This window comes from Euprymna scolopes, chromosome 1 (assembly GCF_053919585.1).
Source record: "Euprymna scolopes isolate OS-2025 chromosome 1, ASM5391958v1, whole genome shotgun sequence".
NCBI classification, from domain to species: Eukaryota; Metazoa; Mollusca; class Cephalopoda; order Sepiida; family Sepiolidae; genus Euprymna; species Euprymna scolopes.
Window position 1 is genome coordinate 102,280,877 of NC_136482.1, and position 16,999 is coordinate 102,297,875.

At 33.6% G+C, this 16,999-nt stretch overlaps 1 protein-coding gene and 1 pseudogene across 1 annotated transcript in view; one reads left to right on the forward strand and one right to left on the reverse strand.

The window, feature by feature from the left end:
• LOC145260660 (mitochondrial inner membrane m-AAA protease component AFG3L2-like) overlaps positions 1-12,481 on the forward strand; it is a 67,579-nt gene extending 55,098 nt beyond the window's left edge. The window contains exons 13-19 of the mRNA XM_080119049.1: positions 515-625; positions 1,257-1,372; positions 3,580-3,660; positions 5,132-5,251; positions 6,668-6,862; positions 11,189-11,303; positions 12,187-12,481. Coding sequence (XP_079975175.1) covers positions 515-625; positions 1,257-1,372; positions 3,580-3,660; positions 5,132-5,251; positions 6,668-6,862; positions 11,189-11,303; positions 12,187-12,326 — 878 coding nt within the window. The 3' untranslated portion in view covers positions 12,327-12,481. The remainder of the gene's footprint in view (positions 1-514; positions 626-1,256; positions 1,373-3,579; positions 3,661-5,131; positions 5,252-6,667; positions 6,863-11,188; positions 11,304-12,186) is intronic.
• Positions 12,482-16,633: 4,152 nt separating this feature from the next.
• Positions 16,634-16,768, reverse strand: LOC145284466 (U2 spliceosomal RNA; annotated as a pseudogene).
• Positions 16,769-16,999: the final 231 nt, after the last annotated feature.

Sequence of the window (16,999 nt, forward strand, 5' to 3'; positions counted from 1 at the left end):
AAAAAAAAAATTGGTTGTAGTATTATTAATACAGACAAGAATCTGTGCATAGCAGTTAGTGATATAGTGATCTAAGTGAAGCAAGCAAAGCAAATGATATTCTATATTTAAAAGCTACAAATGAACACAATGTTTGATAAAATAAGCAGGCAATAAAACAAATGTCTTCATGACATCATTTTTTTAAAGTAGTTATTTAACATATAAAGTTATTTAATCAGATTTTCAAACTCAGACCCAAAAGCATGACAAATCAAACTTTGCTTTCTGACTAACCAATTTTCATTTGTTATTTTTCTACCATGTTATTGGCAATTACTTAGTTACAATTTATTTTTAAAAAATACTTGATCCAGCCCAGATGACTGCTAATATAAAACAATTTTAAATAATCAGCTCAAAATAAACAAGTTTAAATAAATAAGTTTAAAAATGTACAAACAAATAAAATACATAACAAGTTTTCGTTATTTGAAAGCAATGTTTTCAGCTTACTTTTTTTTTTTGTTTACAGGTGCAGATATTGCCAATGTTTGCAATGAAGCAGCTTTGATTGCTGCCAGAGATCTGAATGTTTCTATTTTATGGAAACATTTTGAACAAGCCAGTGAACGTGTCATTGCTGGTAAGTTATGCTGTATTGTACTCATGAATTTATATGCATAAAAGTGAACTTATCTGTCTCAGGAATGGGCTCTATCAAGCTACTTTGTCAATTTTTGGTCTACAAACTTGTAATTTGATATATGCAGTATTCGGATCTGCAGAACAAAATCGATTTGATTTTTAGCCAGAAAAATAGCTGCTAAGGGGTTAAAATGCTTTATACATGCATAAATATACATTTAACTGTATTAATTTTTCAAGTTTGATGTGCATGTGTTCTTAGCTCAGATGGTAGTGAATACTGCTAGAGAAGTAAATGTTTTGGTTTTGATTCTAGCTGATGGCACACCAAGGCATATTTTTTAAACTTTTGAAATCACTACTACATGTTGAGTATGAATTAAAGTAGCACATTTAAGTGTATTTTACAACCGGGCAATGCCGGACAGCATGCTAGTACATATATATATATATATATATGAACCATGCAATGAAGACTGGATGGTGCATCAACCAACATTTAATGTCAATATCATTGATAACAAGGACAATAGTCGAAAGGAAAAAAAACATGTAAATAAATGAATGTTTTTACTGTCTGCATTTATTGTATCTTTTCCTTTAATTTTTTTTTTTCATTTTTCCTACAGGAATGGAAAAGAAGACCCAGGTCTTGCAGCCGGAAGAGAAAAAAACTGTAGCCTACCATGAAGCAGGTCATGCAATTGCTGGCTGGTACCTTGAACATGCTGATCCTTTATTAAAGGTAAATTCTCAAACCACTTTATATATTTCACTAGCAGGCTGCCAGACATTACCCAGTTGTAAAATATGCTTAAATATATTTTAACTTATACAGGTTTCATATTTGTTATTATAGAGCCATTCTCTATTGATTATTATATTGTACCCAATATATAGTAGTGATTTCAAAAGTTTATAAAAAGAAATATAACTTGGGTGCCATCAGTTAGAATCGAAACTAAAGCATTTAGTTCTCCACATTCATATCAAAACTTTACAAATTAACCAATTTAAATGTATGAATGTATATTTGCGCATGCATAAAGGAGCACTTTAAGTTGACTGCCAAGTTCCAATTTTTCAATTTTCACCTCTTAGCAGCTATTTTTACCAGCTAAAAACCAAAAATGAATTTGTTCCATAGGTCCGAATCCCTTATATCCAGTTTCAAGTCTAGAATAAGGGTTAATAAGTCTGTCAAGGAAACTGTAGATAACACAGTGAGGATTCATAATGATTGCTTAAGCTGAGAAGAATTTTCTTATTTAAGAGACACCTTAACAAGAATTTGTTCACATTGAACTTGAAAACGACTGTATTGTAGCCAGCTGAGAAGCAACCCCATAGTATTGTTTCACACATGGATAGTTTCTGAAAATAAACTGTTCATGGAAGGTCTGTTTGATTCTAGGAAAATTATTTACTGTTATTGTAGCTAGATGAGTTCTTGTGAATGTTTTTTTTTTTTTTTTTTTTTTTTTTTTTATTACATTTTCACCCCAAACAAGGCAAATTGCCACTTTGGTGTAGGGGGTTACTATCAGGGGCAATAACTACTGGGGTATTATCTAGGGATTTGGGCAGCAAGATGTCAGTTCACGTTACACTTGAACTTCTGCATGTCAGTACTGTTGAGGAAGCAGGGACCTGGAATGGAATTCCAGAGTCTAGCGGTTCTGGGGAAGAAACTATTGAAGTAAAAAGATCTTTTGCATCTAGAGATCTCTACAGTGTGGGGGTGGGATTTAGCAGCCTGCCGGGTTTGTCGAGGGTGCTCACGTCGTGAGGGCACAAGTGATTGCAGTTCGTCAGAGCATTCACCACTAAAATACTTGTAGAAAAGGCAGAGGGATGCAACATTTCGTCGATGGGACAGAGGCTGAAGCTTAGATGCCAGTTCAGGGCCTATCAGGTTTGCGACTCTCTTTTGAACCTTGTCAAGGAGCGAGAGACTAGTAGCAGATGCACCAGCCCAGATGTGGCAGCAATACTCCATACATGGGTGAATGGTGGCCTTATAGAGGTACAGGATACTTTCGGGTGTTAGTAGTTGTCTAGCACGGTAGAGAGAGCCCACCTTTCTTGCAGCGGCCCTAGCAATGCCTTCAATGTAATTGTTCCAACTCATGTTTCCTGTGAACGTTAGGCCAAGGAGTTTGAAAGATGTACTCTCAGATAGTCGTTGGCCATTGCTATAGGTGGTAGAGAGGGTTTCTTGTAATTATTGAATGAAACTAGTTTTGTCTTGGCAGCATTGAACGCGACCAACCACTTTTGTCTCCTTACAACTAATTTACAGAAACATTCCACTTTTACAATCACTATGATTGTATCTATATTGATATTGATATTATTTTTCATTTGAAAATGTCACTCACTTAGTGACAATATATACAATTCTTGATCAGATAGGATTCCATATACAGTCATTAATGATATCACATCAACAATGAAAAAATTATAATAATGAAATCATTGTGTGCCATGCTCAGTTGCACTACAACTTGTCTCAAATGCATGCATAGTGCATAGGATAATGTATAAATGTCAGAAAAGGTAACAATGTATTAGTTATGATATACAGTTGTGCGTGTCACTTGGAGGGAGGAGGGGGAGGTGTAATTTTGCTGAATTTCAGGAAGAATGAGGATTTTAAAGTGTCTTAGCAGCTAACAACTCCCGTCAATTTGTTTTGAACTTCAGCAAATGTGAAAAAATGTTTCATGGAGCTTATGCTGTCTTCTGACACATAAATACATAACGATAAAAAAAATGCCTCTTAAATTTTAAAAACTTCATAAGAATTGCTTGTTTTCCAGAATTTATGATTCCTCTAAATATTTTAGATATTTTTCCCCCCAGAAATCTCTGTAAAAGTGGAATTTGCTTTACAGCTAAATCGACTGTGAATCTAAATTAAATCTGAATTTAGTATTTATTTTCTCATAGGTTTCTATCATTCCCAGAGGTAAAGGACTTGGATATGCTCAATACCTTCCCAGAGAACAGTATTTGTACAGCAAAGAACAGGTATGTTAATTTTATCTATTCAGTACCTGTGATAATTTAACATATCTTCATGTATGCTATGAATATCTTAATAATACAAAAAAAAAAGAATATGCTAAGCCACTTGATATTTATATTATTACCTTTCACACATTAAAAACAAAATGAGATAGTTTAATAAGCAAAGGATGTAATGTCACTAACTTCCAATTTTACTCATTTTAAAATGAATTGTTCCTAAATTATGTTGTCCTGCAGTACAATTATTTCAAAAGTGACATTCATTTTATTGATTTGAAATATATTTAGCTAACAATTACTTTCTCAGTAAAAATGCAGAGAATATTTATGGTTTTAAAAAATAATTGCTACAATTTTCAATAAGTAAATGCACAAGAAATATATTTTTTTAAATTTATTTAAAGAATATTTAATTGGCAATGGTAATTATTTTTACGGATAAAATGTTTTTTCCGTAATAGTATTGACACAAAAAGTAATTATATATTATATTCAAAAGAAATTATATCATTAACAGTAAATTATACTTTGTGTGTGGAAAGTACCATGGAATTTCGGTATTATCATTTATATTTTCTAAAGTTGCCCAATTTATCCATCATGTAGGTTTTGTAGAATATTTGTTAAGCTGGGTTTCAGAACTAAAAATTCAACCTTTTTTTTTTTAATCATCTTCCCATCAAAGATATAAAATCCTTCATGGATAGAAGTCTGAAGGAAAGTTATACTTGACTGCATAGTATGGGTTGATAATAAAAAAAAAAAAATATTGACACTTTAAAAGACATCATTTATGTATTACAATGTCTTCAAAGTGCCAATATTTTTCTTGTTAACTAATACCATGCAGCCATATGTGGCATAACACATTTAACTCAACTGTGACTAATACCGCCACAGACTATCTACAAGAGATTTCATATCTCCAACAGGAAAGATGATTTGCAAAAAAAAATGTCAGAATCTAATGAAGACTTTTCTAAAAGTCAAAAGCTTGATGCTTCTTACAGATAAATAATTTATTTTGAAAAGAAAAATAGTTATTTCACTTTCTAATTTTTATAATATAATTCATTATTGATAATGTTTACCTATTTATTCATTTGTTTTATTATCATTTATGTTCATATTTATGCTTTGAAACACATAAATCTATGATGTTATGCAAAAGCTATGCTTATTATGGTAATAGTTTAAGCTCTATTTATAAGAAAGTCCAAATAGATCAGGTGGTAGAACCTCAAACCGAATCGGTTTTGATTTTTGATCATCGCATCTTTTTTTTATTTAATAGGGATTTATTATTTACTATTAAGTAAATATTATCCATTTCTAATAATAGTGAAGGTCTCTGATATTTCAAACTGAAACAAATTCCGCAATGTATTTATCATGTTTAAAAAAAATTGATTGACTGACAAATAAACTATTTATATAAGGTTATTTGATATATTTTGTTTTATATTCATAGCTTTTAGATCGGATGTGCATGACCTTAGGTGGGCGAGTATCAGAGGAAATTTTTTTTGGTAAAATCACAACTGGAGCTCAGGATGATCTCAAGAAAGTCACCCAAAGTGCATATGCTCAGGTCAGTTATATATTATGAAAAATGTTAATATTATTACGTAACTAGTTGTACCTATACAACATAACTCGGTTGTGTATTTATTTGCAATTTATTGTTTTTTGTTTTATTTGTGTTTTTAAAATATGCCTTTTTTCTTCTTTTTTTTTTTTTTTTTTTTTTTTAATATAATTTGTTCCAATTAAAGTGAAGTAACTCTACATGGACGAATACTTTCTTTTAAAATAGTTGCTACTTGAAAATAATTCCAAAACAAAGTATTTTCTGAAAGAAATTAAAATCTAATTACATTTATTTTGTTTTGTTTTTTTCTTAACATGCTGCAACATTCCACAAGAAAACTGATGGACTAGAATCAAATGTTGATTTTGTAGGAAAAAAAGCTATCGATGACAAAAAACAATAGACTGACTTCTTATATTAGATGAGTATTCTGTTATAGTGTATGGGCCAGGGTTGAAGATGTTCTCTTGATCTTTGTTGCATGAGGCTGGGATCTTTAAATATTATTGAAGACAATAATGAGGATTTCAATGCTAACTTTGTAGTGGAGACATTCCATAATGCAGTTTACATACGTCTGTCATAATATCAAAAATTCCAAAAGAGATGGGAGGCCTCAGCATTTGTTTATATAGGCTTGCTCATGTGACCCCCCCCCCCAAGGAACTGTGATTGGCTTTGTCTTTTGTCTGATCCCCATAACCCTTAAAGGAACAAAGGAGACACTCACACTGACAAATCTATGCGTGTTTTATAAATCTTAATACATTGTAATGTGTTTTTATGAAAATTTAACTTTTTTTTTTTTTTTCCTTTTATTTAATTTGATTTTTTGGTATGCATCTTTTGATTCGGATTTCTGTGATGTTGGCTTGAGCTCAACAAGAACCGCTGAAAGAAAACACTATGAGGAAAAAAAAAACTAGTCAACTTTTTTTCTTTTTTTTTTTTTTTTTTTTTTTTTTACAAAAAAAAGTATTTAAGTATTTTTTTTATTTTTTTTTTTTTTTTTGGATGATGAAAGTTTGATGGAATTTTAACTTTTTTATTTTTTAAATCATTTGGCTAGGCATTTGATTAGCTAATAAAAATTTGGAATTTTGAAATGGAACAATTTATGAAAGTTAAAAATAATCAATAAAAATAATTATTAAACTCAAGGTAGGTTTTTGTTGTTTTTTTTTGTTAATTTTTTTCTTTCAAATAAATATTGTTAATGTTTCCCAGCGTTTTTTATTTAACTTGGCTTGTTCCAGTGATTCTCATCAGCTTCCAGTCAAGCTTGAGCCAACGTCATAGAAATTCAGGTCAAAAGATGCATAAGTACCTTTTTTTTTTTTTTTTTTTTTTTTTTTAATTTAAAATATGAATTATGATGGTATAGATTTTCTGAAAGATTAATGTTTGGTATTTCAGGTTGCCCACTTTGGTATGAACAAGCGTGTTGGCTATCTGTCATTTGACATGCCTCAACAAGGAGACATGGTTTTTGATAAGCCTTATAGTGAACAAACTGCACAGATCATTGACGAGGAAGTTCGTAAGATTGTTGAAGATGCATACAAGAGAACAATGGACTTATTATTAAAATACAAAGATGATGTTGAAAAGGTATTTTTTGACTTTTCATTTGTCAGCAACACTTGTGTTTACAGAATCTTCATTTTTACATTATTTTAGTCTACATTATTTTAGTCTGCATATTTTAGACATAATTTATTTTTAATATTGCCCTTTCTATAAGTCTGTTCTCTGTTATTGCAAACACTTTTTCACAACAACTGGTTACTTTAAGTGGCTGGTTACTTTTAATGCATCTAAAACCAAGCTTCTATCTTTACATCATCAAATCTCTGGTCCCCATCTAGCATCTCTTGAAATGAATGACTCTTGTCTTGGGGAGGCTCCATGTTTTGACAAGCTTTTGAGCTTGACCTTACTCCTGATCTGAAATGGAACATGTACATACATCCGGTCGCTGGAAAAATGATTGGATCCTTTTATCAATCCAGCTGATGCAATTCTCTACCGATATAAGAGCCAGGTACATCTAATGATGAAGTGTTGTTGCCACATCTGGGTAGGAGCTGCTAGAAAGACCTTATCTTGCCTTGACATAATTTAAAATAGACTTTGTAGCCTAGTAGGGGATGCCCTTTTCTCTTCCCTGCAACCTCTCTCCCACAGAAGGGGCGTTGCGAGCCTGTCTTTGTTTTATTGTTATTTCCATGGCAAGTGCTCTTTCTCACAGAAGAGATGTTGCGAGCCTGTCTCTGCTTTATCGCTATTTTCATGGCAAGTGCTTGTCTGAGCTCCAATCTATGGTACCCCCACACCAAACTTTCACGAGAAACACTTGTCTAGCTGAAAACACTGTCAATAATTTCCCCTACTCTTTATTCGTGCCTAAACCTAAACAGATTCTATGAACAAAGCTTCTTTCTTAGAACTGCACACTTGTGGAACTGTCTTCCGTTTGGCTGCTTTCCAACTGATTACAATATGGTCATCTTCAAGTCCAATGTAAACAAGTTCTTGATGAGTCATTCCCCTAAAGTAATCAAATTTACCAAATTTCCACTACTAACGATTTCTATGATATTGTCCCATTGACTATTATATAGTCCTTGACCTTATCCTCGAGTGGCCTTTGGGCCTTGATAAGTGATGACTCCTATGTAAAAAAAAAAACAAAAACAAAACTATTCTCTAGTTCTGCAAATCTTTTATCAGATCATGTATGGAGTACTGTTGTCATATTTGAGGGGTCTTGATAAGGTTCAGAAACGTATCTGTAATTTGATTGATCTATTTCAGTAACTTCTTTCCAAAATCTGCAGGCTTGTGGAATTCTCTTCTTGCTGATCATTTTCCTCTTACCTATAGTCTTGGTCTTTTCAAGACTAAGCATCTTCTGTCTTTACAATAATCTTTTGTTCTTGTTAGCTCCTTACATCAAGTGGCTTCATGCCTTGTGTGAAGTGATTTCCACCATTGCAGTTACTTACGGATAACGGACCGGAGAATGTCAATGGGATCATGAAAAGGGCGTTAGAAGAGCTTAATGTTGATCACGTGACCACCTCATTTTACCACCTGCAAAGTAACGGGAAAATAGAAAGATTCCATAGGACGATGCATGACGTACTAGCAAAGAAAATAGGGGACAATGACCGTTCGTGGGACATGTACTTGAACCAGATGCTGGCTGCTGTAAGGTTTCATGTCAGCGAAACAACGAAGTACTCCCCCTATTACTTGCTCTATAATAGACGTTGTCTTGCCGTTAGACAACATACTAAGGCCGCGTAGAATTTACTACGGGGAAGAGGATCATGAGATCGCTCTGTAGGACATGCATCGGACCTTTACATTAGTCAGAAACAATGTAAAAAGAGCTAGGAAGAAAATGATAAATAGGGCCAACGAGAAAACGAAAGCAGTCGATTTTCAAGTTGGTGATTTAGTTTATTATAAAAATAATAGGAAAAAGGGAAAGCTAGACGTAAGATGGTCTCCATATTATGTAGTCATAGAAAAGACGGGGCCAGTCTCGTATAGGATTAGGAGTCAACTGACAGGGGCAGTAACGAAAGCCTATGGGGAACACCTCCGAAAAACAGAACTGGAGGAATGGGATATCCCCAACGAGCAAGAGGGCTGTAGAAAAACTACCCTGTCAGCACCGGTAGAGGATAGTAGTACCGATAAGGAATCCTCTAGTGGGGAGGAAGAAAATTATCCCCAACAGAGCTATCGCCATCAACGGAAATCCCCAAGTCAGGAAAACAGGGTCCCGTTGATGGAACGGAAAATAATAACACGCAGCATGACGGCTGAACGGGCTAAGGGAATTAATGAGATATCGGAGGACGATATATTAGACTTAGTGCCCAGGTCGTGCGGTGTTGATTATGATAATAGGGACCAGCCAACCGTAGCTAGGGCTAGCACGAGGGTTGGGAACTCAAATTATAATCAAGCTGCGGGTCGAGAGCGCGGAACAGAATGTTTGGACTGGGTAAGAAAGTTACTCTGTCGATGTTAGGCAAAATCCTTATCATAGGGAGTTCGGAGTTGCCACCAACATTTAGGATCCTGGCGTTCTGGTCGAAATTTTTGTACAATATGCTGCCCACATTTTAAAAAAGTAATTAAAATGTTAGTCTCACATTTAATTAATTAATCAATTAATTAAAGGGCCGAGGTAGTGGAAAATATTGGACAAATCGACCAATTCGGTAAAACGAGTAAAGTTGCAGCGTAAATTTCGCTGTTAAGTGCGGACGATGCACTTATACCGAAGGGAGACTTTGTGCTTTCTTGTGTTGCTATTTTATTTTTTTTTTTTTTATTATGTTTTGGTTATTATTATTATTTTTTTTTATTTTTTTTTTTTGTGTTTGTATGGAATCCATCAGAAAAATTGTGACATTTAAAAACATTATTGGAAATATCGATGGACCGATAGACGATTGAAAAAAAAAAAAAAAAATGGTTAATGGAGGGGTGTTATGTAATGGATGGCTGGAACCATCCGATACATAACTGAAAAGAAAAAACTTCTTTAATAAAAGATTTAAAAAGAGTGGGCATCGAATAATCGATTGTCCACCAGTCGGAACGAGAAAGTGCTTATGTCGTAAACAGAGAAATCGGACGACGATTTTTTTTGTTTACAAAACAAGGAAACGTGACATTCCTTGTAACTCTGGAATGTATAGAATTTAAAATGTGAGATAAATTCACGTGTATCGATAAAATCAATAGTCGATCATAATGGTTCGAGGTCAAGAGGCAGCGAAACGTCAAAACGTGACCAACCGACACGCGCAGCGGTATCGAACAGTTGATTTACAGATCGCGTGGATTGGGAAAAAACCAAGCCAAAATCATGTAAATATAAGAGGTGATTTTGGAGTCTAACCAGAAGAGGAGAAGCAGAGGAAGAAGAAGGAGGAGAGAGACTCCGATAGAAACGTGCGACTGTCGAGAGAATAACGTTTCCACACAGCCCTCTCCATCACTGAAATGAACAGTAAGCCACACTGTTAAAGTTTGAACTATTGACAATCTCTGTGTAAACAAGAAAATAAGTTGAAAACAAAATATATTTTTATATGAAAAGCCAGTGTGTCTTACGTCTTGATTTGTTATGCTGAGTTACGTCTGACCTTTGTGTGCATATCAAATTCTGGTTCGCTGGAATTCTTATTTTGACAGGTATGACAGCTACAGAAGCTGAGAAATGAAAAATGCACAGTCAATGGGGAAATAACTCTGTCGTCTTAGCCGTTACCATAACAACCAAAAAATTAAACAACTAGACGATCAATAAGAGATGGCTACTGGGTTTTTGTTGCAGCGGGGAACTTACTAATTACGACCGTTCCCAACCTAGGGGTCTTGGCGCTATATAACACAAGTACCATTTTTTTTTTTTTTGACTTAAAGAAAATATAAGAGATTATGAATTTTAGAACAGTTGGGTTTCAAGGATATCACAAATAGCAAAATAAAAGGGACACCTTTGGATCAACACCAGCTGACTTTTAATATATGTGACATTTGTAAACAAAAAAATAAAATCAAGTTGTTTGCTTTTTCATCACAAGGTCTTTTTTTTTTTTTTTTAAGAAAAGAGGGAGTATTAAATATTTATTTTTTAATGTAAGGTGTGTTCTTTTTTTTATTTACAAAACATTTTAATAAAAAAAAAAATGCAGAGATAGTATCAATATCGTTTTAGATTCTTGTTTGAAAATGAGCTCATTCTCTACATTTGATTTACACTTAAATTCTTATAAATATAAAAAAAAATTTTATTTAAAAGTAATAATTATTTTACATTTTAATATTTACTTTTTATTTTTGGTAGGCATCTTGATTAAATTCATTATTTTCGCACTAATATATTCTCTTTTTTTTCATGCATAGGTGGCGCAATTATTGTTGGAAAAAGAAAAGGTAGATAAAGATGATATGGTAACGCTACTTGGAACGCGTCCATTTGCAGAGAAAACCACATACGAAGAGTTTGTAGCTGGAACGGGTAATTATTTTAAAGTTTTTTTTTTTTTTTTTTTTTTTTTTTTTTTCTTTTTACTGTCTTTTTAGATATGCTCATTTGCATCTCTATAACTATCCCTCTACGGGTCCCACTTAAGCTGCTGTTGAAAAAAATTAAGACACACATAATCTGCTGATTCATTTATCTTAATAAAAATAAATGCTGGTAGTATTAAATATAAGGCTAAATTTTATTATATTTTATATAAATTAGATTTTTCATGCAAGTTTCTAATAAGATGCATTTTTACTAGCGGGACCTGTGGAAATTCCGCAGCAGACTCTTTCATATGTAGTATACTGATGTTGGCAATCTGTGGATGTTCAGCATAAATGGAGATGTCCTAATATTATTGTAGCTCTATTGTTAAAATTGTAAAAGTATTTATCTAAGCTAGCAGGCAAGCTCAGCATAGCCTGGCCGTAAAATACGCTTAAATATATTTTAATTTATGCAGATTTTGTATATATTATTATAGAGTCAATTTTCTATCAATTCTTATAATATGAAGTTGCGATTTCAAAAAAAAAAATATATATATATATATATGACTTGGGTGCATCAACTTGAATCGAAACCAAAACTTACAAAGAAAAAAATATATAACTTGAGTCTCTTCAGCTAGAACCGAACCCAAAACTTATGAAAAATTCTTGGTAAAATTATTTATTACAAAAAAAAAAAAAAAAATCAAACGACAGTCACTCGGAAGAAGAAGGATGTAAGCATAAGACACAAAATAACACACACGCTATCGTATTACTATATAGATCAGTGTTTTGACTTTGTTTAACGCTATGTCTATTATCATAGTAACATAATTTATTTTATACATTTAAATGTTTTTTATTTAATTTGTCTGTAGGTTCTCTCACAGAAGATACATCATTGCCAAAGGGTCTGGAGAGTTGGAACAAAGAGCGTGAAGAAACTGGCGATAAAGATCAAGAGCCCGAAAGTAAAACCTCTGAAAAACGCGCACAATTCTCCAACTTGAGTCGATGAAGCAACTGAAATTCAGCTACCTCCTCCCCTTATCACAATGGCAACTTATTACAAACTTTTAACAGGATTGTTTATGCAGTCTTGTCTGCCAATAGCTTTATATTGAGTGTTGAATTTTAGAAAACCTAAAGGAAAATAATAATACTTGTTCTTTATCTTTTGTTATTTTATTTTCATTCTCATAACTAAAGAGATTGCTACAAGTTTATTTTGGACAAAATTGTATATTTTTTTTTCATATTTAAAAGTGATTTTTTAAAAACTTTAATCATTTATTTTATTTCCTAAGCAACTATTTGCAAATGAGTGTGTGCTGTAAATACAAAAAAAAATCATCTACTGTTCATTTTAATAGAATTATATAATTTCCTGAGTTAATAAACTTTGGAAATCGAGGTTGATATTAAAAACTATTTTTATACAAGATTGACCAAAGAAAAGTTGGGGTGAGAAGAAAGACAATTTAATTACACACTGTTTAAGAGTAAAATGCAATTGATTTAAAATCATCTTGATCAGATAATGAATTTAGAGCAAGGGTCTCCAAACTAAGGCCTGCAGACCAAATCCGGGCCCATAAAGTCTTTAATTCAGTCTGACGAGCTCTTATTGAAAATGTAAAAGCATTCAGGAAAATTTTTTTTTTAAATGTAAATATGTAAAAATAGTGTAGTGATTTTTTTTTTTTTTGGGGGGGGGTCCCCCTTTTGCTAACAAAACGATTAAAAAAAAAAAAGAGGTTTTGCAGAACCAGTTTCATTAAAAAGCAAAATTGATGAACAAAAATATATAGAATATCTTCAAATCATTATTTTTATTTTTTTTGTCTACGTAGCTCTAAAGTCTGCAATATACCCCCACCCCTGTTTGAAAACTTTGGAAACCCTTGATCTAGTGCATTCTTAATTGACACAACCAGCGTGAAAAATTGAAGCATGTTTTCTCACAAAAATTTCATAGCAAGCCCCACCCTCCACAATGATTCACTTCAACCTTCATGACTGCCATCATGAAAAAGCAGAAAGCATTCTGCCAATATAGCTGTCAGAAGTCAGAAACAAAGAGATAAAAATTTAAAGAAACTAGAAATCACAGTGCGGCAAAAATATACCAGATGTAGTTTCTACTCTATATCTGTGCCTAAATCAAAACGTGGATTCCATGAACAAAGCTTCTTTCTTAGAACTGCACGCCTGTGGAACTCTGTTCCATCTGCCTGCTTCCCTCCGGTCTACAAATTTGATGTCTTCAAGTCTAATGTTAACAAGTTCCTAATGAACTGCCCCCCTAATTAAACACTTCATCAAATCTCCACACTAACGTAATGTACTTGCAATAACCCTTATCCCTGAGTGGCTTCCGGGCCTTGATAAGTGGTGATCACTGTAAAAAAAAAAAAAAAAAAAAAAAAAAAAAAAAAAGTTTCTCTATATCAGATTCCTTTTCACAGACTTTCACTTTCTCAATCCTTCTCCCAGATTGTGAGGATCAGCAAGCCTCACTTCTTGATCTATTAACTACAATTTCCGAGGCTTGTGACGAATGGCCATAGTCTATTCATAAACGCTGATCACCTTGTTATATTAGATGTCACCCTTAATTTTAAACCCAAAGCTGAAGAATTGTTGCTCAATATGATTAGATATTCTAAAAAGGTTAATTGGGAGCCCATCAGATATTTCATGGCGAAATATCTTTTCTCTCTCTGCTGAACAAAGTAAATGAAGCAATTGAATCGGTCAAAGTAAGCATTGAAGCATATGTCTCATCACAAAAATTATAGTTCACTTCAATCCATGCAGGTGCCATTGTAAAAAAGTAGAAAACTTGGCTGCTATAAGTCAAATAGGCAAAAAATTTATAGAAAGTAGAAATCATTGTAAGAGTGAACTAGTCGCAGTCAAGAAATGATATACTGAAATGTTTTCCTGAGTTAACCCCGTTCTCTCCAAACTCTACAACAAATGCCTTACTGAATCTTGCTTTCTTCATAGCTGAAAAAATTGTCTCTGCAGTACTAGTATTCAAGAATTTTGGTGGGGAAAAAAAAAAAAAAAACCAACAAAATAAACTGACCCATTCAATTATTACCTCACATATATTCAAAGCATTTGATAAGGTTTGGCATGAAGGTTGTATGAAAATTAAATCGTACAGTATTACTGGGAAAATACTTAATATAATCAGATCTTTCTTAGACAAGAGGAAAATCCAGGTTGTCCTTGATAGCTGTACATCCAAACATGACGTTAATGTGGGTGTGCTCCTTGGACCTTAACCATTCCTGATATGCATAAACGACCTCCCTGATGAAATTGCGTTTGAGATTAATATATTTGCTAATGACACCATGCTCTATACCAGACACATGGGGGGAAAAAACCAATGTGCACATATCCAAGCAATGTCTGAAACGTTAGAAAATTATCTCCAATTATGTAAATGGATGGTAATATTTAATGCTACTAAGACAAAACTCCTTTCTTTCAACAATTATAAAGAACTTTTCCAGCTACTGATTACTATTGATGGTACTGAGAGTCCAACATTCAAACTCCCCAGTTTAACATTTACAAGTAACATGAATTAGAATAATTACATACGAGACAGTGCCAAAGCTGCTGTAAAAGAAGGTGGGCTGCTCAAGCTCCTGTGCTAGAAAAATACTTGCACCTGATTATATTTTATATCTCTACAAAGTGACCATTCATGGTATATCCTTGCTATATATGAGCAGGTGTACTGACTACTACTTTCTGTTGAACAGGGTCCAAAAAGAGTTCAATCTAATAAGTTTTGCATTATCAATCAAGCTCCAACCCCTGACCAATCGCTGCTGTGTTGCATTTCTGTGTTTGTTTTACAAGGACTTTAATGGTATGTGCTGAGACGATCTTATAGCACTGGTGCTCCTTCAGTATAAATACCCCCAACCCTCAACTAACCTGACAAGCAGCAAAACCCCACCTCTTCACTTTAGAGAGCCCTGATGCCAAAGAGCCTTTTACTCTAAAAGTTTCTTCTCTCAAACTGTTTGACTTTTAAGTTACCTCCCTGTATCCTGCTTCCTTGACTGTGATATGCAGAAACTCAAGTGTAATGTGAACAGACATCTTGCTGCTCAACTCCCTACGTAGTGTCCCTGTAAACATGATCTCTAATTCACAGTAGTCCCTTACATCTCCGTGGTAATTTACTTTGTTTAGGGTAAATATTAAATAAAAGCAAAAGAAACAATAATTCAGGATGAAATTATAACAAAAACTCTAAATATCCCTCTCCATTAAACAGTGTGCCAATACTCGATGACTGACTGGGACAGTTTCCGAACATCCATATCAGAACTACCCCTACGCTCTACATTTAAAAAGAATGCGTCCCACATAGCATCAGATTTAGCTGATTGCTTATCCATTGGCATAGACAGCTACATATTTTCCAAGAAATTCCAACAGAAATCGAACGACCAGCCTTGGTACACTCCTGAATATGCTGCCGCTATTGCACACAGAAACCACTACTTCAATTATTTTAAACGTAAATTATGTTTTGAAAATAAAGTTACCTTTAAAACTACCAGCAATCACTGCAAAAGCATCATAGAAAACACAAGAAAAACACAGTTCATCAAATCCAATTTAGAAGAACAGAGGCCTGGTTCCCACGAGTTTTGATGGATAACAAACAAGGTACTGAACAGGTGTGTGTCCTCTATCCCAGGCATCATCAATGTGCCTAAGATCATTTTGTCAGCATCTGACAAAGCCAAACTCTTTGCCAAGAACTTCGCAGTAAACTTCACCCAATGTAATCAGGGCCACCTACCTCCCAAATTTTCTCTCAAGACTGAAAGTAATCTGAGCAATATCCACGTTTCTGTTCATCTTGTTGCCAAACTCAAAAACCTTGATGTCAGCAAAGCAACTGGTACAAACAATATTCCAGTCATCGTACTCAAAAAAAACTGCACATGTAACTAGCACCCATTCTTGCAAAGTTGTTCAATAAAAAATAAATGCTTCCCAATAACTTGGAAAACCTCATTAGTTTGCCCAGTATTTAACAAGGCTGATAACCATTAGTCGCGCGCTTTCGTGTAGTGAATGAATGCGTGAATGTAGGATTGACATGAAATTCTTAAAGATAAACTAAAATGACCGAAAAATGGTCTGAAATGACTTAAATAAAAAAGCAAATGACTGATGAACTTAATGAATTGAATGCTTAAAAAATAACTGGAATCCTTCAAAAACAACTTGAATGATCTGGAGAATGACTTGAATGGCTTTGAGACTGACTGGTTGTAAAGTGGGTGATCATTTTACATTAAATTAATAAAGAAAAGTGATTCCCCACTTTATATCACAAAGTTATAAACTTAAGTACAGCATGTAGTAAGAACAGATACTACACTGATCTTGGCCAAAAGGCCAAGAAAAGCTTAAAAAGCTAAGAACAGCATGTATTAACAACAGACCTTTGATCTTAACCAAAAAGGCCAAGCACAAAAGTGTTACGGACAGACCGACAGTGACTTGTACGCGACTAAAAATACTAAAAGGTCAGTCTTCCATATCTATAGACCAATTAGTCTTCTGTGTATCATGAGTAAGTTGCTTGAATCTGTGTTAGAGAAATTATCAACCATCTCATCAAATATAACTCAGTGACAA